The sequence below is a fragment of the Lepisosteus oculatus genome, chromosome 3 (genome assembly GCF_040954835.1).
Source record: "Lepisosteus oculatus isolate fLepOcu1 chromosome 3, fLepOcu1.hap2, whole genome shotgun sequence".
Taxonomy (NCBI): Eukaryota; Metazoa; Chordata; class Actinopteri; order Semionotiformes; family Lepisosteidae; genus Lepisosteus; species Lepisosteus oculatus.
This window is the reverse complement of record NC_090698.1, coordinates 42,405,356-42,430,409: the sequence shown is the minus strand read 5'-3', so window position 1 is coordinate 42,430,409 and position 25,054 is coordinate 42,405,356. Positions and strand designations below refer to the sequence as shown.

General features: G+C 38.6%; 1 protein-coding gene across 1 annotated transcript in view; it reads right to left on the bottom strand.

Moving 5' to 3' along the window:
• The window catches only part of ap3b1a (adaptor related protein complex 3 subunit beta 1a), a 119,196-nt gene extending 101,675 nt beyond the window's left edge, over positions 1 to 17,521 (bottom strand). The window contains exons 1-3 of the mRNA XM_015365489.2: positions 17,200 to 17,521; positions 4,689 to 4,764; positions 3,591 to 3,665 (exon numbers count right to left, since the gene is read on the bottom strand). Coding sequence (XP_015220975.2) covers positions 3,591 to 3,665; positions 4,689 to 4,764; positions 17,200 to 17,336 — 288 coding nt within the window. The 5' untranslated portion in view covers positions 17,337 to 17,521. The remainder of the gene's footprint in view (positions 1 to 3,590; positions 3,666 to 4,688; positions 4,765 to 17,199) is intronic.
• Between the last annotated feature and the right edge of the window lie 7,533 nt (positions 17,522 to 25,054).

The window sequence follows — 25,054 nt, the reverse complement described above, 5'->3', positions numbered from 1 at the left end:
TTTTGCCACATTTAACAAGCATAACATGGTACACTAAGGAAGTACATTAAAAAATCTGTTGAGAATTTGGAATGTAATCCTTTATACAAACCCTTGATTATGCAAAGTAAGCCTTATAGGCTTGAATAGGAAGCCAAGAACAGGCCTGGTTGTACAGTTTTTAAAATATATGCTTAACTTTGTGTTAATTCTTAAAAATCCACATCTTTGCTGACACCCATTAATGTCTTCAGGAGCTGCTCTACAATGAGCTTATAATCCAAATTCTATCAAAGCATCCAATTGGTCTGATACAATCCTGCTTTTCAGGCTTTTTAGGTATTTTTGAGGATATCAACTACTACATAGGTGCAACTTTGACTAGTTATACCCAAGTGTTAAGTTCTTAACACCTGCTAGGGTTCAATGAAACTCACAAATGGAATATTGAACAATTTGTGGGGTGCACACTTATGCAAAGGAATACAAAATATATTAGCAATGCTTAAATATTATATATATATATTCCTACTGAAGTGTTTTTTAAAACCAAGAACTATTTTTTCTCATTTTCTAATGCCACTAATTGAACACATCTAAATTTGATATAAGCCAATGTGGTAATTATCATATTTGAAGAGCACCTGATAACTACTATGGCAATTATGAATTACTGTACGATCACTCTGAGGATATCACTGTAAGGAGAGCGCTTGTGAGATGAAGAGCAATTTGTCCAATACTATTTCAAAATCAATACTTCATACAAGTGAATGATTTTCTGGCAATAAAAATTCAAGAATTAATCAAACTGATCCTTTGAGTAGCATAAAGCTGGATGATTTTTTTAACATTGACCTTTTTAACAAAAACTAAAACCTGGATCAGTCGGCAATTTAAAATGGGGAACTTCTTATTTTTTCAGCTATGTGTAAGTTGGCAGAACTGAAAACCTCTTATGTTACAGGAAGGTTTCCAAGGTGTCCAAAAAAAAACAATATTGAAAGGAAATCATCCAGTAAAAGGAAGCTTGTCTGGCAGCCCCTGAAGTCTACCTGGTAAACTTATTACTTTCTAAAGCACTGTAGTGGCCTTTAAAGTATCCTAGGGTGAGTCACAATTAAATCAGAGAATAAAATCATGACCTTAGGGTGTCTCTGGCCAGTCACTACTGTACCCAGAGGATACTTCAGACTCTTGGCACCATGAAAAATGTTCCAACACTGTCACAACCTAGCAATCTAACCAAATAAATGACTTGATGGATTCTGTATTACTTTCTCTTTGAACAAAAAAAAATCATCTGGAGGCTGCTGTTCCAAAACCATTTTTGCACTAGTTTAGGAACACAGCATCCCAATATTAAATCACAGAAGGCAGCAAAACAGTCGATTTGTTCCTGTGCTGGTTTTGATTAGATCCGATCAATGTCAGCCACAAGAGGCCTGTGGAATATGTGACTGCAGGTGTGCAGTAAAATTCTCTGCTCAAACCGAGCCTCTGTGTGACCAGTAACAGGAGTGCTTGCTACAACGTGACCTCAGCTTTCTACCACCACTTACTGCTTTTCTGTGTTACGCTGCTCCCAGCAGAGGAACTAATCACAACAGTACCATATTAAGCTTCAAGAACACAGGCGGATCTCCCATTGCCAGCTGTTTAATTCATTAATCGTTATTCACGAATGAGACTTCATGACTTATTGGCTAAACCTTCTATTATTTTTGTTCCATACCACTGATCCATTACTGGGTCACAGAAGCTACCAGTCACTACCCAATGCCACACAATGCATCTTGTGACCTAATTTAAGAGCAGCAGGGGCTGAAATTAAAATGGTGATTTCATAAAAACCTTTTACGGTCCATCTGTCTCCACTGAAGCACCTACTGTATGGTTTGCTGGTAAATATACACGTAATGCTGTAACAGGCTTGAATGTCACTTGTATGTGAAACAAATAAACCAGCCTCTCTTATGTCAAACATGATTAGAACTATTAGACTGTCAGGACGGGTCGACCAGTGGCACAACCATATTGTAGCCTCAACATACTAGTTCTCAAAACCAGGATCCTTCTGGAACTTGTGCTGATGGGCCAGTAGGTGGCACTCTTTCCACTGGATCAGAATATCCAAACCAATGACCCAATAAGGACACGATGCTATTGGAAGTGCCATGCCAGAGATATTGAACTGAGGTCCTGACTACATGGTCATTAAAGATGCACTTCTCATGTGCATAGGCGTGCCAGTTTAATGTGCTGGCTAAATTCCTCTGTAGATTTGCATAAAATGGAGTACCTTAAGTTCTCTTTAATTCAATGGAAGAATTCATTTCTCACTTCTCTACCTCATCTACTGTGAAGTGGGTCTGCTGGCTCATTTATGTCTGAGTGTCATGTGCGTTATTTCAGATTGAAAAACTACTACTTTAAGTGCTAAAATCAAGTTTCAAAGTATGTGAGCTTCTGTATAATTCTGTATGAAGATTAACAACATCCCCTAGCATTAGTAGACCATCATTAATAAAAATTATCAAAGAGAGCTAGCCAAATTTTTTATTTGGAAAAAACTCCTCAGAATGAAAGATGAGGTCCATAACACTGTTCTACATATGCTGGCAGCTCATACATGACTGTCACCAGAGGTCACATCTCATGGTAGAATCTCCACTGGTCTAGAAAGGATAAACTTTAAGGACTGATCAGTCTTCTGTCTAACTGCCTTACATACAAGTTCTGCTGTTCCCATTGTATAACCATAATACAAAGAGCAGGCAGAAGACATATTGGTTGGCTAGTTTCCCCAAGACTAACTTCAGCTGAGACTTTAAGTTAATTGATTATTCCAAATTTGTGGAGGTAGAGGGGACTCTAAAAATATGAACCTACGAGGTCCATAGTCAGCTTTTGACTTGTTCTATATATTTATATGGTTATACTGTCTGAATTCACTATATGTAACCAATCTGCAGCTGTATTGAAACACTTTTATGGAAATAACTGAGCCACAATGTAACTGTGATTTTTTGTAGATGCCTCCATTTTACTGATTTTGTATGAATATGTCTAAATCTATGGAAAAATCAAGTAATGTACATGGAAAATGCAGTGTTAGAATATAATACCTGCTGCTAAATGAGCAGCCATGAGGCTTTAAATGAAAATTAATTTTCCTTTTAGCAGCATCTATGGTAATAGAAAGGCAAAGGCAATGTGAATCCTGGACAAGCTAACCAAATAAGAAAACAAAAATGTTACAGCCGAGTTGATTTGAGTTTAATTTTTTACTAGCCTTAAGGTAACTATCTGCCCAAGACAACTTACCGAAATTAATCCAAGGAACAAGAAAAGATACCACTGCTTATCGTATCTAGGAAGCAGTTAATAAAACTGATGATTGTCTATACAGGAACCTGTGTTTTTCCACTTTTTCAAAATCTGAATCTTCTAACATAGCCCCATGCAAAACTTTTGTTTCAGATCACCCAGAACCAAATCTCATTGCTTACACTAATTCTTTCTGCTTATTTTCTTTTTGAAAAGCATGACTGAAAACACCATACAACCATTACATGTGTGCATCGGATTCATGACTTCTCATACCGTACCTCAATGTTTTTACTCGCAACATTCTTCACAACTGCTGGGAATAAATCAGATGCGCTCTTTCCTTTAGCAATCATCTGAAAAACAAATTTGCAGATGTAAATAATCAGAAAAGAAATAGTATAATACAAATACCAATATATTCCAGTTCCCAAACTGTGTTATTGTCTATTACAACAACTGGTACATGCTATCCAGTTTCTACTGAACCTGTAACAACTGAAAAAGCTCTTTGGTGATAAAATTTATTGTGCATTTTCATTACAGTACTGTAAATATACTCCTACTTACTCATTTAGGAAATGTTGCATTCTTCCTGGTTCGTCTGAATCAAGCAGATATATACTTATTGGCAAGAGATCCACTGAGTATTGAATGGCCACAGTGTGACAGTGTGGAAAGGGACTCTTGCCAAGTAACAGAGGAACAGGGAGGAAATTAGCAGAGCCAGGACTGTGGCTAGATCCAGTCTCCATTAGCCATTAAATACAAAATTAATTACAAGGGCAGCCTTGGGGATGTGTGGCAGGTAATTCATTAGAATTCAACACTTGCAGTGTGGACAAAAGAAACTAGAAAATGATCACAGACCATGACCAGGATGGGGCAAGATAAGACGGCAAGTGATTTTTCTTTGTAGTTACTCCGTCATTTAACAAGATCAAGTCAAAACGGGAACAAACTCTGATCTGCAACAATGACCCAGACAGCATCCTTCTAATACAGCAAGTGTTGAGGAGAGCAATGCAAGTCCCCAGCTCAAGGGTACAACAGTAGCGTCACCCTTGACATTTGAACTCATGAGCTTCTGATCCAGAGGCCTTACCACTGCGGCCCCAGTTAAAAAAACGGAGAAATAAATCACTTTTAATGAACTAGAAAATAAACCACTGGTTTGTTCGCTTTTTTTTCAAATGCTATGTTTACTTCATGGTTTGCTTTTTTATGTTCAGTGCTTTAAACCTCATGGTGCATTGCCTGCAAAGCTATTAATTCAACGCTGATAAATAGAAAGGGTGCGACACCCGAAGGAGGCACAGCAGCCAAAACGTTATGCTCTTGTACTTATTTAATTTTGCATTTAAATCTGTCAAGCTTACCCCAACGATTCTTTTCATAGCTTCCAGCTTGAGTGAGTCCTTGCTGCTTTCCAACATTTCTTTCAAGTCATCGTTCCTTCAAAAAGAGCACAGCACTATTACAAAGTGCAAAAAACCACACCAGATGTTGCAGCTAGAAATGCTGGAGACCATAACCCGGCTTTGCGATTCATTAAGAACTGTCACTCAATTACCTAGCATTGTCATTTCAGTTCAGCAGGAATCATCTACTGACAGTTAAGTTAAGACGATTCTGAACTCCTTGGTCATACAACTACTAACAGCTTAATTACATTTCCATCTAAAAGTTTCTCATTTATTTAATGATTAACGTACATGTTTCCCTTTTTAACAATCAAAAAAAGATATCACTTCACTCAAGGCAGCAGTCTAAATGTTCAGATACATTCCACACACTCTATGTCACAAGGTCTGGGAGTTACAGAGTTAACCAGCTAAACATTTCGTATACCGCTAAGATCTGAGAAAGGCTTTGTTTTATGGCTCCACCTTATTTAAAATTTTTTACAGTGAGTCAGAATTATATCATTGTTTGTGTAAAATTGTGCACTAGGTGAATAGTTGAACTCTGGCAAAGTTGCTTCTATAACCTAGAGTAATCTGCTGGTTTCTTCTGGACTAAAAGCACTAGTGCTCATTAGATCCTTAAGTTAAAACACGTATGCAGTATCTGTGCAGTTTATTTTTTAATCTGCACAACTTTTGTGAGAAAATCCGTGTAACAGATTCCTTTTGAATCACTTAATCCACAGTTTAACACAAAAACTTTTCTCAGCCTTTTTTTTTCCCGTACACGGCATTTTGCCCTCCCCTGAAACTATAAATATTGCAAAAACACATAATTGAATAGATCTATGTGTGTAGAATGTGGAATTATACACAGAAGCTTCTCAGCAGGAATTACAGATACATGAAAGGAGCACAATTCCCGTAGATGTGCAGTGGATCTGATCTCTTGCGACTTTCAGCACACTCCTTTGCACAACTCAATGTGTCTATTTTGTAGACAATAATCAAAGAAATTAACTTTTTTATCAAAAAAGGATATTAGTTCTTAACATTTGGCCATCACATCTTAAGAGACAACAAAATCGTCAGATCTAAGTCCAGAAAAAACGGGCCTCGTCAAACCAGGAAGAGTCCTTAGGATCTTTTGCTTGGATAGGCATTTAGTTTGCTCCTGGTGGTGGTAATGCTATACAATGTGGGTGGCAGAGTCCAGTCCTCACCCAGAGATCCTAAACCACCATCCCAAAATGATGACAGGATACACTGCACAAATTTAAGGTAATTTAAGATCCCACAGATCGGGGTGTGAAAGGCAAAATAATTTCAGGATCCTATTCACTCTTTTTTAATCTTGCTACCTACAGGGCTTCCTGTAGTTTATTCTTCTAAGTAATTCGTTCTTAGTCACTCATTCTGCACCTTCTCCAATATTCTATATGATGTTGTTGTATAATAATGGTTCTCACACTGCACAGCTTCAAATTCGTAAAAAAACACTCTAGAATCCTCTGGGGTGAAAAGAGTCATTTACGAGTGTTCCCAGAACTTAAACAATAGTTCCCTCTAAACAACCAGTTAGGAGTCACTAAAGGGAAAGAGAACACACCAATAACAAAAAATATAAAGGAATAAAGAAAATGTTACAAGCCATTCAGTTACAATATTTTTTGTGTTTATAGAGACGTAGTAAAACTACCAGAACAAATACGTCCCACTGTGTGCACGTTTTACAGGATTGCATGCATTCTTAAAATATGCAATAGAGAATGGTCTGGAACGGCAGAATGCTAAACACAGCCAGGAGGAAGAAGGCTCAGTTTTTCACAAAACAAACCCTGCTCTGCTTTGCTAATTTAGAATCACTAAGAGTTAAGATTGAAAGACTCACAGCTCAGAAGTGCTAGGTATATCAAAAACAAAAGGCTGTAATTTCAAGGTGCCTGTTACCCTGAATGCCGAAACGCAACTTATTTTGCACATTTCTAAAAATTATTTGCATAAAAATTATGCAGATCACCAAAGTCATGTACCGCCCACAAGGAATATCTTTCAGGTTTATGGTGTGTGTTGAAGAGTCACTATTAACTGTGGGAAAGATCGCTCATTAGCTCCTACCATTTCACAATGCGGAGTCATATATACATCTGTTTCATTGAACCAGGTGAGCTCTGCCATGCTGATGAGCCCTCAGCAGGGTGAAATACTTGTGCGGGGCGACTAACTTTGGCTTTGCAGATGCAACAGGAGAGATTAGACATCTCATTAGACTACCCCCATCAGCAAACAGGAAGAGCTAATTAAAATGCATTAATTTTATTGCTAAGTAGGTACATACCTCATTGTATATATATAGAATGATTACAAACTGGGACTAATAGCATTAGTAGCATTTTAAATAGCTGAAAATAAATTTAGTATATGTACTAGCAACACACACACACAAGCACAGACACATATGGTACCTAATGACTAGAAAACCTGAGTTACATGTTTCAATAGCTTTTCACAAAGTAAGCATGTAGATCTATCAGTCATCATATCACTGCAATGAAACACGGCATTTTTGCAATACTGCATTAAATCGTTAAACCCCACTTTACATGTCCCTATTTTGAGCACATACCCAGCACAGCCGTCCTCTTCCACACTGCTAGCGTTACTGCTATTGGTCAGTGCCTGCTCCTCCAGCGTGGGCTCTGGCTTCAAGGTGAGCTGTAAGTTTTCAGCAGTCACCAGGGCAGTTTTCACAGCGCACAGCGCCTCCGTTCTCAACAGAGAAAAATCGCGCTCCATTTTCCTTTGGTCGGCACGAAGGCCCCACACTGACTACTCCGCTCGTCAGTTGCAGGGGGCTTCGAGGCTCAACTTCGAAATGAGAGCAGTCAAGCCCCTCCAAGAGAAACAGGATATCAGCTCCCTTTAGCAGAGCCGTTCAGCAGCCTCAGTAAGTAAGGAGGGCTTCACACTGAGCCTTTCAAAGTCCCTTCCCATTGAAAGCAAAACAAGTCTTATCAGCCTTCCTCAGTAAACACTATTAAAAACTTTCATCAGCCCAGCTAAAACTGTTCCTTTTTGAAACTCATCAGGAAAGCGTTGGCAGTTACAAGTAAGCTATTCAATTGTGTCACAAGCTGTGTGGAACTGCGAAATGGATCTTTTTTTTTAAAGCAATGCAAATTTGCAGATCTTGCAGAAATTGCAAAACAAGTACCAAGAGGCGGTAATTCCTCAGAAAATGTACCACCCTTTCAGAATCTCATTCAGTTGTAATGCAAGTTAGCCACCAATTTCTTTAAATGCATATGCAATCTTCAAAGCAAATTGTTTTACCTGGATGGACGTGTTTTACCAGTATGGTTCAAAAATTGCACTTTAAAGAAATTAACAGGACTACTGCTCTGATTTCTCATGCTTTTAGACTTTTTTATAGAGTGAGGAACGTTTTATAGATTTTTAGCAGCAGGAAGCACACAGAAAGGTAGCTTTAGGATATAAAACAACCTAGTTGATTGGGTTTATATTTCACCTTTGTAATGTGTTATAAAACTGGGGCATAAAAGCCTCTCAATATTAATGTTGCATAACTGACAGAGGAAGAAATACAGAACTTTCAATGAATCATAACTTTCCCATTTATTTCTAAATAGTAAGGCCTATACTTATTTTACAATAAACAAACAGCTCTTTGCATCCTCAGTGTACTGTATGGAGATTCTCCAGCATTCATAAAAAAGAAAGCTCAAAGTATTAACATTTTCCATTAAAACATTCATTAATGGAAAGAAAGGTTCACCTTTTATTTAATTTAAAGATTTCACGGCTGACAAAAATAATCCAAACATTAATTATACAAACTTTTCACTTGTATAATTTATTAGATGTGCAGTATTTGACCATGCTATTTTACTGATTTTAATTAAAAAACCTAATTCATTACAAATCAATCTTAAGCAAAGTTATGCAGATTTCTGTACTGCATGCCTCTATGACTGCTTTTTAGGCAATCAGTATGTTCTTCCAAGTCCTGCAAACACATTTCAGAAAATTGCGGAAGAATCAATAAGCCAGAATGTTAGAAACCCCCTGAGCTGTGGTACGAGGTCCCCTTCTGACATCTGTCAGTAGTGTTTCATTTTTTGTTTTGTTTTTTTTTTTCTGCATTCACTTCGAGGCTATCACTCTGGGCTGCACGCTTGTTAAGTCGCTGATGTATCCAAGCTGTAACCCTGACTAAAGGATCAACAACGATTTTCAACAGCTGTCACAAATATACATTCCTTTCTCTCTTTTCAGATATTTCTCCTCGTTGAGAACAATGCTTTCACTTTTGCATCAGTAAACCCATGTCTAGTTTACACAGTTAACCTTAGCATTAAGTAATAGACAGGGACCCAATCTTTTGTGTTGCAGGGCTCTTGTAAGCAGGGGCTGGACACAGGCATCTGTACCTTGCTCTCTTTCTTCTTCTTCCATGTTGGCACATTCTTGTCTCAATTGACAGAACTGACTTAGGTCAACAGCAGGATGCCTCACTAGTTGCCTCTTGGTGTTCTTCCAACACACTGAACACTGTATTACCCTTGGTGAATAACTAAAATTCTGACTTTATCCTCGACTCTTCCATATGCTTCCACTTATTTTTAAAGAAGCATACACAAAGCATTAACATGAAATACCTACCATAAAATGCCTTACACTTACATAGTGTTTTTATGGACACTCAACTCAAAGTTCTTTACAAGTAAGCAAAATATTATTTTTAACACAACACACAGATCTGGCAAAGATAATGCCCCATGAATAAATGCCCCCCAAAAAATCTAAGAACATGTCTACTTTTACGATTTAGTTTCTAAGTACATCTAGTCCGTTTAGTAGACAGTAGCTAAATGAGTCAAGGATCTCATCCAGACGTTTCCTGAAAGATGTGAGGGTACCAGCTTCAACAATATGGCTGGGGAAGTTGTTCCATACTTCCACAACCATTTGTGTAAAGACGTATCTCCTGTTCTCTGTTTTAAATTCTAGTGTCACTTGCAACAAGTGTCAAGACCGTGTTTGAGTTCAATTTGTCCAATTATCATTCTCAATATATGCTTCCAAGTTCCCAGTGGTGCTCTAGACATGTGGGAGTTGCTCGGTGAACTTCCCAGATCTAGTTCACACTATTCCCAGTGTTCCTAGTTCACCTTATTCCCTGTCCCAGGTCTAAACTAGTGAAGGAATCGTTGGCTTAACCAGCCAATTCAAACTGAATGTGGGAAGACTTTTACACAACCTTTCATGGTTGGTTCTTTAAATCCATACGTTTTCTAACCACTTCATCCAATACAGGGTCGCCGGGGGAGCCAGAGCCTATCCCAATAAGTTACGGATGTAAGACAGAATACACCCTGGATGGGACACCGACCTACAGTACCACCATGTCCTTGGACCACGAGAGGAAGCCATTGCACTCGACACACAAACGTTGGGAGAACATGCAAACTCCACACAGACAGCACCCCAGGTTCTGGGATCGAGCTCGGGACCCCCAGGAGCTAAAGGCAACAATGCTGACCACTGCGCCAACATGCCTGCCCTGGTTCTTTAAATCTGCAACATAAAACTAAAATCAATCTTTTAAACACAGTACTGTTAGGTGGCTCTCCAATACACCAGCACAAAGATGAATACAACAAACAATTCAGAGATATAATACCAAGTGAATTTAGTAGCTACATGCGTTTAGTTGCTTTACATTCACTGGCATCACAGCCATGATAAAGGCCTTGGAAACAGAGAACTGGGTGCAGTCTTTCATGATTAGCACAGAGCTTTCTTCCATAAGTTGGGAACAAAGTTTATTTGATCACCTTGGCTTAGGTGCGTTAAAAGACACCTCCCTGATTTGAGTACAAGTTTCTATATAAGGGACAGCTAACCCTGGTCCTGGAAAGCCACAACAATTTCTACACATAAGAAAACTTCAGTTTGATCACCTAAGCAGCACATTTGTTCAATAAGAGGTTAAGAGATCATTTGAATTGAGAATACCAACAACCTCCAGCTCTCAGGCACCACAGCTCCTGAATGAATTGAACTAACTTTTTTAATTCATCATATCTGTACAATAATAATAATAATGTTTCTTTATTAGCCCTATACAATTTCTTGCATTAGGAATGCGTCTTTTCGCATACCCCAGCTTTTCTCCAGGGAGACACAGACACAGAGACAGGGACAATATAATCATTAAAAGGTGACCTGTATGGCCTCCTGGACTGTGATTAGTCAGGACCATAGCCTACCACCCTTGTTCTATATCAGTAATAAAATACATACAAATATAAGAATCTGGTCAGGCTGAAATAGAAAATAACCTTTGGGGGTTTTGTGATGGAATAAAGCACCGTACTTTTACTGTATGATATCTCTGCAAAAATAAAACACCTTGCAATATAGCACACATATAATATGTGAACTTCAAAACTCAAAAAACCCATAAGCTTTCAAATTCACAATACATTTGAAGCTGTTCTCTTGAAGCTCAAGACCAAGTTATAAGTTCCAAACAAATAAAGCCTGCCCTCTTGTGGTTTATAGCCGGAAATGCTACCTCTTGGTTATTTTGGTGAAAATCTAGTGTTACTTGGGTGAACAGCCTTTAGTTCTAAAATTTGAACAGATTTACCTTGCTAGCAGATGGTCACCAAAATAAACAGAGAGAGGTACAGAAAAGAATCAGTTATTTTTATGACAACAACATACTGAATTTGGAACTACGGTTCACCCTGACACGAAAAACCCACTGTTTTGATTAATTCCCCATCTAATGACATAGATTAGGTTCTGCTGAAGGTCTTGATTTTATTTTTTGAAAATTATTTTTCAACCAGAAGACTGAATCACAGCAATCTGACTACGGTAGTGATGCACAGTTCCAAAGCTGGATCCCCACACTGAGCATTTTCATTCCATCTCTGATTTGATGATTATTAACTCTTACTGAACTAATAATTATCTTCACTGCACTAACTGAACACTGTTCAAGGATCTGTTGATTATTTAAAAAGATATAGATAACCTGCTAGATTCTACAGCCTGATTTGAGCTGTGCACCTAACCTACTTTCTGAAACAAAAACACTTGGCTTCAGCTACCTTGGGTTAAAAAAACACTTTTCAAGGTAAATTCAACACAAACTGATCTTTGGAGACAAATCCCTTTGTTCTGAACTTTACTCCATATTGTATGATTAAACCGCAAAATAAATCTCAGAAGAAAATCTTTTTTGTGTGTCAGGGCATGTTATTGCAATTATCACAGCAACCCAGCAAGTAATAAAAAAACTTCTAATTTCAACAAATAACAAGTACTACAAGTAATCACTTACAGAAAGTTAACATACATTAAGCCATCACTAAGGAAAGAATAAGATACAATGCAATAATTCTCTTCACAACACAAATGCTTTTTTGTAAACATGAAAAACATGTTTCAGCCTATGTTTAAGGTTTAAGGTTACATTTATCATTTAATATCTAAAATCAGAAGCACTTCTCCTCAAACTGGAAAAAAAAACAGAAATTACCCACCCACAAACTGAATGAAAATATGTAGTGGTTATGCAGACACCCAAAAGCACTCTTCCCCATTTTGTTGTGCCGTACACTTTTGCTACCATTGTGAAAAACAATAATAATAATCCGATAGACAAACTCAAAAAGCAGTAAAATTGTATTTCTCTTTCTATTTTTGCCAAGAGAACCCATATCATAGAATGGGTAAAGGAGCAAATATTACTGGCACATACCATGAGATTGCATAAACAATACCCATCATTAAATGGTGCAATTCACTCATTTTTTTAAAGCGTTCTGAGCCTTATTTGTGGGCTCACATTCCTGATAACTGGCGCTGCGCAGTTAGTGATCATGTGAGAATGATTTCTTAAATTAATGCCAGAGGGACAGAACTGCTTCTTTCAAAACCATGAATTCACCATCACACTGATGAAAGCTTGCCAGACACTTGCTTAAAAGTTAAAAAGAGACGTAGCACAATGTGGTACATGCCTATCATTGAAGCATATTGTATTAGAGCTTGCATGAAGAGGAACAAGATAAACTGATCATTGATAATTATAGACCATTTTATTAAACTTTGCTGTGTACATTAATCAGGGATAAACCATGCTTCATTAATGCCCCATTAATCACTTCATCCCTAATTATAAATTGATTGTACTGTATGTAGGCTAACAAGACTAAACGCTTGTCTAATGAGCTTCAGTGATTTCTGATCACCAGAGGACTTGGTGAACATTAAAGAAATACCATGGCAACCACATGGACTGAAACTTTGGCTTTTGAGGGGGAAACAACTTACTGATTAAGCCTTGGATCTGAACTGTTCTCACCTTCCTTCAAACCCTAAAGTCAAGCTGAAGGCATGCTCACATTGCCAAATGTGACAGTCTCCTTTCTTTGTTTCACATTTCAGCTCCTAACAAACTTTAGGCTGCAGTGTCTAGCAAGAATAATTTTTTATTATGTGCTTGCCAAGAGAAATTCATTTTCACAAGCAACTGTGCAACAGAACAAGTATAAATGGTCAGCTGCTGACACAGGCACAGAAACATGGTGTGAATTTCTGCCCCTGCTAAATCACTGAGTAACACTCAATTGCCGCCATTACGAGAGACTGTGACAACAAATGCTAAAATTCACACCTCCACTCCTCTCATCCTGAGCATGAAATAAAAAGAGTGACAATGTAATGTGGTAGTGCGCTTATGAAGTTTCATGAACATAAAATGATGCCTGCTTGCATAAAATGCATGCATGTTCACCATTTTAATCATACTTTAATGATGCCTACAATGGTAACACCATGATTCAACATCACACAGCAGCATAGCTGCAGTTTGCTTATCAGCACTAATGAGAACAGTAAAAGCCGATGTTTTCTAACTAATTCCATCTCTGTCTCTTTAGGTGATCTTTAACCATTCCTATACAAGTGAAACCATGAGGGAAAGACAGTGTTTGAAGGTAGTCATGAAGGGGTTAAGAATACCAATGTAGATTAAACTTGTTGTTGAAGGGGATATATCACGACATAGTGTTACACCAACAATATGGTGCACAACGTTTTGCTTCTGCCCTTAACATTACAGAGTGCATTCCCACACAGCCATGACCACTGTTGTTTCTGATCAAAATGAGAGAACATCTCTGCTGTTTCTCTTGAAGGCTTGTGATTGAGCGAAGTGAGAACTCGCTGCAAGATGTGTGCCAGAACCGTGCTAATGTGCTTATAACCAGCAATACACCCAATTGCAGCACATCTAAAATTAATCTTGACTCTGACTTAGTGGTATATAAAATGTGTACATCAGCACAGATTTTTTTAAGGAAGATGGGGTCCATTTTATACTGTCCCAAAAAACAAGAAAAAGCATCAAATCTCTGCCATGGCCTGACCAGTAACTACACAGAGCTTCGTTTATAAAATGTAAACTATCCTTCAATGATTCCTCAGGAAAAGCTGGTTCTTACACTCATAATGTATGTATTCTGTCTATTTCAGAACACTCTACTCACTGATAAGGTCAATAAATGTGCACCAGTTCAGTTACATGTTTTCGGGTCAGGCAGCTCCAGCACTTTATAATACGGGATCTACTGCCATCTAGTGGTATTTAAGCTACAAGCCCAGTTGGCCACATGTTCACTAGGATGTCTAGCCAACGGTCCTACTCCATCTACACTTCAATACAGTTCAAACTTGTAAATAAAACCTACTTGCACTCCAAATGCAATGAGGATCTAAACAACAACGACTGCACTGTCCACGGTTTATTACATATCTGTGAATCTAAGAGATCAAAATGAATGTTTATACACAATTCAGAAGATTTTGATCTATCTATATGCAACTTCAACTACAGGCTTTTTTTATTTCACAGACAATGGCCAAAACAACAATTAAGGATTAGCCTTGGAAAATCAAGGATCCATATGTCTAGCACATACAAACAGCAGACACACTAGGATGCAACACTGGCTTGAAATACAGTACTAGAGATGGAAATGTCTTAAACCAGACAAACATTTAAACATTTAAATAGGTAGGCTCATGTTGTGGGAAATGTCCACCACTGCATTAGAGCATTTAATAAAACACTGGGACATGATGTGAGGTCAGTACAGCCTATATGTGCCATGGCATAGTCTCCCAGTGCCTGGAATCCTGCAAGAGGGATGTGGCACCATTCCTCCAAGACAAAGTCAACCAGCTTACGCCTGGTTGATGGAGGGAAAACTGTCTCTGGCATTGTTGCAGAAAATCCCACAAATGCAAGATAGGGGGGTTCAGGTCTGGTTACTATGAACACCAGGACATCCGGTATGGATAACATCAGTGTCATGCACATCAAACTACTGAGTGACCTCATGTGCTCTGCGGACAGTGCCCCTGTCATCCGAGAAGACACCCCCTCCCAGCAGGACAGAAATGTTCCAAGAAGGGGTGAAGTTGATAACTCAATGTTATTAAACAGCGATTTGAATTGACTTTCTAAGTGAATCGGTGCATCCCACAACATTATAGAACCAAACAATCCTTCGGTGCTTATCTCTTGCAGTCATGCTAGCTGTAATTATAGGCAACCACTCCTGTCTAATATTTTTATACATGGCTCTGAGCAAGCTGGTCTATTCTTAGCTTAATTAACACATGAGCCACACCTGTGTGGCAGCCCTTGCTTTCAATATACTTGGTATCCCTCATTTACACAGGTAATTCCATCTTTTGTCCACTGCCTGTACAATACATTGTGATTTTTTTATTATATTAATTTCATGGGGTTGAATATAGCCACTAAGGCTTTAAGAATCTTCAGTCTCTAAAATTGGCTGGTTAGCTCAGTTGGTTAGAGCGTGGTGCTAATAACGCCTAGGTCGTGGGTTTGATCCCCGTACGGGCCAAGTATTTTTCTGTGTTAAGCTGCTGTTGCACTGCAATTTCCCTCACGGGATCAATGAAGTATGTATCTATCTTCATACAATCATGATGATTTGAACCTACTGAGCTTTGAATGGTACTAAATATGACCTCACAAAGATAATTAGACTATTTTTGCAGATAAATAATGTTGGCTTTATCTATCATTCTGCTCTTACAATATTCATCTGTCCAAGGAAAATAGCCTTTATCAAATAAAATTCCCACCTGGAAGGCAGTATGTTGAAATTGAGCAAAGAAAATCTGCTGCTTTCCCTTTGTAATGCTGTTTTAACATAATGCTACTCTTATATTTGGAATGGCTTTACTCCAATTTGTAACTGTCATTTCTATATACTGGCCTCTTTATAATAGAGCTTATCGCCAAACCCCGTCCAAGACTTGAAGGAATAGTGAAAGAACTGTAGCTTATTATGTCGCATTAACCCACATTCCTTATGAATACTTTTGAGATACAGCGCTTAAAAACGTATGACAAACGTGTGACACGTTCTGGCCTTTCTCTAAAATGCATCGTCCATTCTTAAGCTGGACCATAACAATAAGATTAGTTTTAATTTAATTTTAACTACGTGATACAAATAAACACATATGAAGAGGTATTTTGCAAAACACTTTGTATTTAATTTCCTCACTCAAGCGTTTTATACATTTTACACATTATGCAGTGTAATTACATTTTAAAACATTTAATTAAAATACTTTACATTGAGTATCACAAATTCTCCGAAAAGTACACGGATTGCCCATTGGTATGTTTAATCAAAGGTACGTGACATTTTATAGAAGTCAGTCTGCCTTTGTGAAAACGTCAAAACTCTTGAAGATTCGAGAGGTCACATGAATGCATTTGAGATAACCTACACACGAAGCAAAAAGACAAAGCCCAGAAAGAAAAGGCAGTTTTACACTAAATGCTAAAAGTAAATAAAAATATAATTTAAAAATGTATACGATTTAGGATTCGCTCATAAATATATAGAAGTTTTTCTAACTAATCAAATCACCCAAGCACTTCGGCATTACTCCAACACAAAAATCAGCGTTGTAAACCATGAAAAAAATAATTAACTTCTCTTTCCGTGACCGAGGATTTTCAAGTGTTTCACTTCCCTTCGCCTTTTCTATAATGCCCTATAACACTAACAGTGGTGCATCACTCATAGTAGGTTTGGTCATCTGTGCTGGCTGACACTATAAGTGTTACCAATAACTATAACAGTTAGCAATTCGTATTTAAGTGGGGGAAAACTCCGTAATCCATACACAGTTTAGTTACTATCCGCCGTTCTCTTCAATTATTATTTCCAGACAGTAGTATGATGTCGAAACAGAAGTTTCGCCACCTGTGTAGCGGTAACTGAGTGTCAAAGGTAACCCCCATGTAAATGTTTTAGAGTTATATCGAGTTGAGAACTTAATGAACGGTCGTCATCTCGATCGGTGATTATTTCATATCACTAATGCTTACCTTTTGAAATCGGAGCTGAAAAGGCCAAGTCCCATCCCAGCAGATGAAGTCGGAGTTGTCTCCTGTCCAGCTTCCACAGCCGACTCCGCTCCTCCTTGGTCATTGTACGACAAGTTGTTTGTCGACATGCTTAACATTGGCGTTCCTCTGGCTAAACAGCGAATAACCTAGGCTGTAACAAACTGATGACTCTCTGAATCTGAATGCGGATTTAAAAATAAAAAAATAAATTTATCACCAGACCAAATCTAAAACTTTTTCTGCAATGTGCAACTTTTTTTCTTCTCCTCCACGCAGTACCGGAAGTGTGAGCTGGAATTGTGAGGGTCACATGACAGAGGCATGAGGGGCCCCCCTCCCCCGAGGGAGTGGCCTGCTCTGGGCGCTGCACCTGACCTTCGTGTTGCTGTGGTAACCTTGGCCTCGACCCAATCAGAAGCCGTAGTGGCAGCACAGGGCGTTCAATCAAAACGGAGAGCTCCTAGTAAGGAGGGTGATCGTGGAGAAGTTTGACGCTTTTTTAAAAAGTCTAAAAGTCATATTGACATCAAATTTATATATTCTGAAGAACATTGGAAATTAACGAGCTTATTTTATGTTCACATTTGAGAAATGAATGAACGATTGTACGTTTGAATTTAACACGTAAAAGTTTTGACCTTGTTTTAATGAAAGAGAAGAAACAACTGCTTAAAATGGGAAATACGTGTTTGGTTTTTATTTTGTAACTATTCGTTGTGCTCTTTCTGCCCTCCTTCTTCAATTCCTTAAGTATCCATTAAAAAGTCAAAAATATTTTGTATTACCTTGTATTGAAGATCTGTGGACGCTACAGTATAGCCGAATGCATTAATTATTTTGTTATTAGCTTTACAATTCCACGTCTATGTGCATTAAATAAGCAGCTTCACATCAGGCGCGTTTTGGGAGGTGTCTAGTAGTACAGAATACTAGTGCATTCTTAGGTCGGCTGTGCAGGATACTCAAGTGCAGTCCGAACAGGTGAGCTTTGAAGAGGCACCTGGAGGTGTTGTGGTTGCAGCAGTTTTCGGATTTGTAAGGGGCAAGTCAGACTGGGGGTAAGCATCGGAGATGTGGGCACTGTAGGGGTAAGACTGATTAGATGGCATGTTTGGTCAACCAGCAGAGTAAGGTTGAGAATAAAAGGGGATTTAAGCAGGCGCGGATATAGGATAGAGCCAGTAAGGACATTGGGGTCAGACAGTAAACTCTCAGGTCTTGTCCGCGATCTGAAAGAAAAAGGGAATAGGCGGCTGCTGAAGTGAGCGAAACAGAGCAGCGGTACAAAATAAACAAAAACAATCCAAGGAAAGGAGTTGGAGGAGTTAGAGAGGTTGAATTGCTGTTACAGGTGGTTAAGAGGGACAAGGCAAGAGACACAGAATGCATACTGTGAGGGTAATTCCTATATATAAATATGTTGCTCAGGAGGAAGAAGAAAATGTTAAGAAAAAATGGTTAGAAATGTCATGGGAGGAAATAAGGAAGCCCAGGGAGTAGGTGTATCTAGAGCTCTAGGATTGGTGATAACATCACAGCTTGGTAAAAAGAATGAGAAAAGAAGAAAGAAGAGCATTTGGAGAAGTATGAAAAAAATAGGGAGGAACAGGGATTATTTGGTTTACAGCCTGTTAAGGAAATGAATGTCGCTCCCTCGGAACCTGGATTGTATTGAATTCTACCGACGACAGTTAGCCCAGCCTTTTGGCATATTGAAATTGATCGGTCTCTGGCGAGTGACATTGTATGGCTCTGATGGCAGTGGTATTCAAGAGAGATTGTAATCTAATCTTGGCAGAGCAGTACCTGTTACAACAGTGCGTGGACACCGATTATGCCTATCAGTCTTTGAGGTTGCTTCTGAGAAAAATTTAGTTTTGAGGAGCAGAGCATAACTGAATTTATTCAGAACTGAGCTTGTAACTGCCTAGGAACTTGGAACGTGATTTCTCCTGAATCAAGAGGCACAACCTTCTGGCCTTGCAGTATTTGGTGCCCATGAGAGGCCATGATTAAATCTTGGCAGGAGCGTGATCAAATGTGTCAAAGGCAGCTGAGAGGTCAAATGTTTCACAAGGATCTCTCAAGGACAGCCTCTGTGTGCTTGCTGGGCATCCATCTGGCTAGGCCATGGGAGAGTCCTGATGTCCTGATTTTCTTGATTGTAGATATTGTGGGTTTGATTTAGGCCACTGTATAATCAAACTCTTGTCAGCGCAGTGTGCACAGCACCTTGGTAGTGTTTAACCTGCTTTGCAGTTGTAATATGAGAAAACTCATATTACAACTAGAAGGAGAGAAGTAGAGTCTGAGTCTTGTGTCCAAGGATGCTTATATAAAAATTAATGATATGTGATTTTAGACAAGAAAAAGCACAGTTTGTGTGGTGTACATTATTTTGTCCTATGAAGTAAATATGACAAAATGTGCTATGTTTGATAATAGCCATGCCATTACTGTAATCTGTGCAACAGTTTCATAAACTGTGTTACAATAAATAAAAGGTTTTTAGACTACACTATCTCAGCAAATATATTGCCCTTTCCCTTCAGAAAGTGTTTTATTCTTTGTAAACGAAGGACACCATTAGCTGTACCTTTATTTACAGAAGAGATAAGGCTAGCTTAAAAACGATAACTCCACCGACAGAAGTGAATAGAGATGAATAAAAGCATTGTTCTGTGAGATGATTCAGACAGACCACACTACTAAGATCTGTTTTGTCAAAGAGGGGTGATGAAAGCTTTGCTGTTTGCCTCAAAGCCCTAACAAGTCCTTTGTCAGCACTGCTCAAATCAATAATTGAGAACAAATATCTTTTTAACGATAAATTGCCAGCATCACAATAGGCTGGTAATGTGTGGCATATAGAAAACATTTCTGTTTGCAAAGAGGAACTGGCTCTCAATAAATCCTCCTGTATATATTTCAATTACTCTTCACAAGTTATCTGGAGGAGCTAATGGTTAAGGTTTCAGTCTTTTGTTACATTCTCCATTTTTTAAAAGGACCAATGCAAAATTACTCAGAAATTGACAATATTTTTTTTTCTAGGCCTCACAATGTCAGAAATCCACCAGTACTCACCAGACAGATGGTCCAACAGCTTTAAATGGTGGGAAAAATGTTGGAAGGAAATGTTTTTCTCGTATTAATACAAGCCATTCAGAAGTGCTCAGGGTCTTATAAGACTGTGAATAATGTTATATATTGTCTTCTTAGAACACAGACCAAAAACACATCATGAATTGCACAGAGTGGGAACCTGTGGCAGTGTGTAAAGTTAATTCCACACTGAAAGGCATACAAAAAGAAAAAGAGTTACAGCGTTTTCTGCTGTGAGGTAAGGAAAGAAAGAGTGCTGGGGTATGGAGCCCAAAAAAACAGTATGTGAGAATCGGCACAGCAGGTGAGAAAGAGTCTCCAAGTGAAGGGAAAAGTGAGGGACCAATTCTAGGAAAAGTGTAAAAATCTGAAAAGTGTAACTGAATGGTACGTTTTTTTTTAACAAATTAGTTTCTAGACTAAGAATAAGAGATCTGGTGGAAGGTGTGATCCTAGATTGTGGATAATCTTGGCTTTTGATGACTCTTTTGAATAAGAGTCCTGGAAACCCTTGAAGTGATACAGGCAGTACGTTCAGTGCAATCATGGCCAGGAGAAGAAAAACTCACTAGAGGAACTATCAGCTTGGGGAAATGTTTGATCCTCGCTGCTCTGATGTATTACACAAGTGAATGAGTAACACGGTTTATGCTGGTCATTTTGTGATGTGGTCTTGTATTTATTTTTCTGAAATTCTTGTTCTAGAATTAGGTTGGCTCTGTGACTTGGAATCAGAAAATGCACAGCATGCAGCTTTGCAGTGCTATCGTGCTGCATTGCTAAGCCTCCTGCTTGGATCGATACTGCGTGTTGATGATGAGAAAGGAGCTTTGTTTTTTAAATTGTGAACCAAATGTACAACCGACTCAAAAATGTGTTCCAACTTTAAGCATACTACATGTGTCTCTTTTTGCTACATAAGTGATATTATTATTATGGTTCCTATTTTTTAGTGTTAAACACCGTTACATGTTTTAGGGATTTAAAACAGGGGGAAAGTTCTGTGTTTTGTTAGGATTCAGAGTCAATTAGAAAGAATATTTGTTGTTTTTCTGTTCTACCCAGTAATAAAAATGAGATGTCAGCAATATTACTCATCTTTAAAAGACCAATATCATAACTCTCATAACACCATAAACAATCTTACCATATTTCTCTTGTCTGCAGCCAGTTTCCATTTCTGAGTCATGTGCCCCAGAGGACATTATGGTTATGAAATACAAGTCAAAAAAAGTCGGTGAAGTAAAGGTCTCTCAACCTGATTGAGGTCTCTCAACTCCAGGCCTGCTGTGCATTGCTGAAGTGAAGTCAGTCTTTGAGCAGTGTGAAGATAGGCTGGCAGTTGGTTGCAAAGCTGTGGCATGGTGCATAACAGTATTCCAAAAAGGGGTTATCAAAGTCTTTTCACTGCTACTTGTAATGACATGGAAAACATGGAAGTACATAAGGTGGATGCAGCAATTCTGACACATTCCTTTATTTCATTAGATTTAAAATTTCATTCAGCACATTTTAATTTTTACATTAGACATTATTGGACATGGGGGGTGGTTGGAATTGCTGCCTCACAGTGCTGGGGCCCTATATTCAGTTCCTGTCTCGCTATCTGCTTGAAGTTTGCATGTACTCCCTATGTTCAAGTGGGCTTCTTCCGCATCCTCTGGTTTCCTTCCACAGTCTAAAGACATACTTGTAGGTTAATGGGCCTCTGTGAAAACTAGCCCTGGTGTAGGGTAGACTCTGGCTACCCTTGACACTGTATTGGATGAAGTGGTTGAAAAATGTATGGATGTTGTTAATATTTCCACTGCTATTTAATAACACAATTGTCCCTGGTGTGCTGTGTCTGTGTGTGCCCTGCAATGGACTGGCGTTCCATCCAGGATGTATCCTGCCTTGCACCCATTGCTTGTCAGGATAGGCTTTACCTCCCTTGTGACCCTGTATAGGATAAATCAGTTAAAAAATAGATAAATGGATTATTAAATACACTATATTTTCTCTCATTTTTCCCATGTTATGCCTTTTGTGGTCTTTTTATTTTCCAGGAGAGCATTTCTGTTTCTGAAACATATACTGATGGAAAAAAGAAATGCAACATTTTGTGGAAAGAGAATACTATAGATACTGCATAGCTTATGTACTTTCACAAAAAGTTGTCAATTTGTTTTAAGCCCTTCAAGATTTTTTTTATTTGCCATATATAACAAGTGTGTTGGAATACTTAGTCGTTCAGCTGTACTGAGTAACATTAGAGAAAAAAATATATATGCACAAATGACAAATAGACAAATAATTTGATCCATTTAAGATGCGGACTGCTTGGAGGAAGAAACTGTTTTTGAATCTATTGGTCAGTGTTCTGATAATGTGATACCCCCTACCGGAACCCAGGGGTGAAAACTGATCATGGCCAGGATCAATTGTCAGAGTCAGAGGCCCTTTCACCAGCAATACTGCTTGTGCAGCGAGGCATTACAACTTGCCAATCACACAAATTGGATTGGTCCAACTGAGAGATTTTTTCAGATCTGCCAGCCTTTCAGATCTGCCTGCTGCTGAAACTGCCAGCAGACACAATGCCCCCATCAGCGACAGGACAGTGAGGCTTCATGCTGCTGGCCTTAGAGCAAGGCGGCCTGTCAGAGGCCCTCTGCTCACATGTCCTACAAGTCACACCCGACTGGCTCGGGCCAGACAGAGGCTGCAATGGACTCGTCAGCAGTGGCATCAGGTCCTCTTCACAGAAGAGTCACTCTTCAGCCTGTTCCACGCCAGAGTGATGGCCAGAGTGCGGAGGAGGATGTGGCACGTGTCTTTTTTCCATCAGTATACATACTGTAAATGAAAGCATAGGACAGAAACATACCAGATTTCTGACAGAGTAAAGAGGTAGGGCACCCAGTTGTCTTCCTTAAGGAAACCAGGAATTACATTCCAGGAAGGACAATGGTATTTTAAGCAGCACATCATAGCATGTCTTTGGGAAGTGGGAGGAAACCCGAGTAGCCAGAGAAAACTCCGTAGGAACACAAGGAGCATGCAAACACCACCCAGACAAGTGAGAACGGCCACAATTGAATCCATGACGCTGAAGCCTTGATGCAGCATTGCTAACCATAAGGGAAATGAAACAAACATTAAACTACGTAACAGGAAAGTTATTTGGCACAATTGGTCAATAACATACTATGCTCCTAAATCAGAAACATTCTGAAAAAATCCAGAAGCTTTTGAAGAAAACTTTTTCTTTTTGAAGAAAAATTTCAGCTGCTGAAAAACACTAAATCACAAACCCAGTCTGTTAATAATCAAGTCTTATTTTAACAACTTAATTTTATATTCATATTTCAATTTTCACAAATTGTCCTGATTTCACCACACAACCTTTTTAATGATTAAGCTAAAATGACAAACCATTCAAAGATGCTATAATGTGCATTAAAATTAGAAACAGGGCTTTGTTTATGTGTTCTGTGTGTTAGTTCAGGATTGTCGTTCAACAGAAGCCTCGCTTCTTTATTAATCTGTCTGCGTCTTTGTTGGAACACAGAACTCCCAAGACTGCAGAAAAACATATTGGACATCTTGTGTAACTCCCTCTGCAGCACGGCCTTGTGGGCTCTGTATCCTGCAGCGCTGACACTGCACCTGTTACACATGACAAGTTGCCCATGCAGCCTCTTTTTTTCTGCAGTCAAGCATCTCACTGTGCTTTGAGCACAGAGTGAGCATACCACCGTTATTATTGTTATTATTTTGACAATTCCAGGCAGCAAAGCCTACCCTATGGGCTGGCATGTTTTTAAGGCTTAAAGTACAGCTCCATCACATTGTGAATTCTGCAAAACAATATGTGACTCTTAAAAGCCAACTAGCTATATCCTGCCTGGTTTCCAAGGCAACTAAAATAAGGTGGGGTTGCAGTTGGGTGTTCAGGTTTTTTTCTTTAATTATGGCTGGCCATCATTGTCTTTTTATTTGTGAAAGTCTAGAATTTTTTTGTGGAATAATAATACTGTCAAAACACATTCCTGCAATAACACAATGTTATTATCTGAATTCTCACTCACTGCTCATCTTTTTCTTTTTCATATTTCATATGTCTTTTTCATATATCGAGGCTTTTTCTTGGCCTGGTACTAATGAACAGCAAAACTAGTATTTGAAAAAGGTGGTATAATAAGGCTAAAAATAACACAGACAATTCTAGTAGGGGTATATTTATGCTGTTGATCTCATTAAGGTTACAAGCATTTTTATCATGTTTGCATTATTCTGAATAAAACCAGCTATAAGCTGTGAACTCTTATCTCCACCAAAGAATTCTGTATAATTAAAATTTGAATCCATTGTCCTTTGCAGGCTATAACAGACCCTGTCAATATTCCCTTTTAATATCATGATTACATTTCTTTTTAGTACTAAATAATACATAAAAACTAATAACTCAATGTTCTGTGGTGAGAAGCCAAGTCAAGAGTGAGAAAAACCCTCAGCAGTACTCCACATTTGCAGTGCTGGAGTATACACTCAGAACACTTTATCCTACCAACAGAACAGGCACCATAAATGACCAGCTCATTTCTTTAGTTTACAGATACAGCGTAAAGCTACAAGCACCCTTGTGGTTCCACAGCCAGCCAAAATGGTCCATTACCAAAAACAAACATTAACCAACAGGCTGGGCTGTGGGACTGAGCTAGAGCACTTCAAGGAACCCACATGA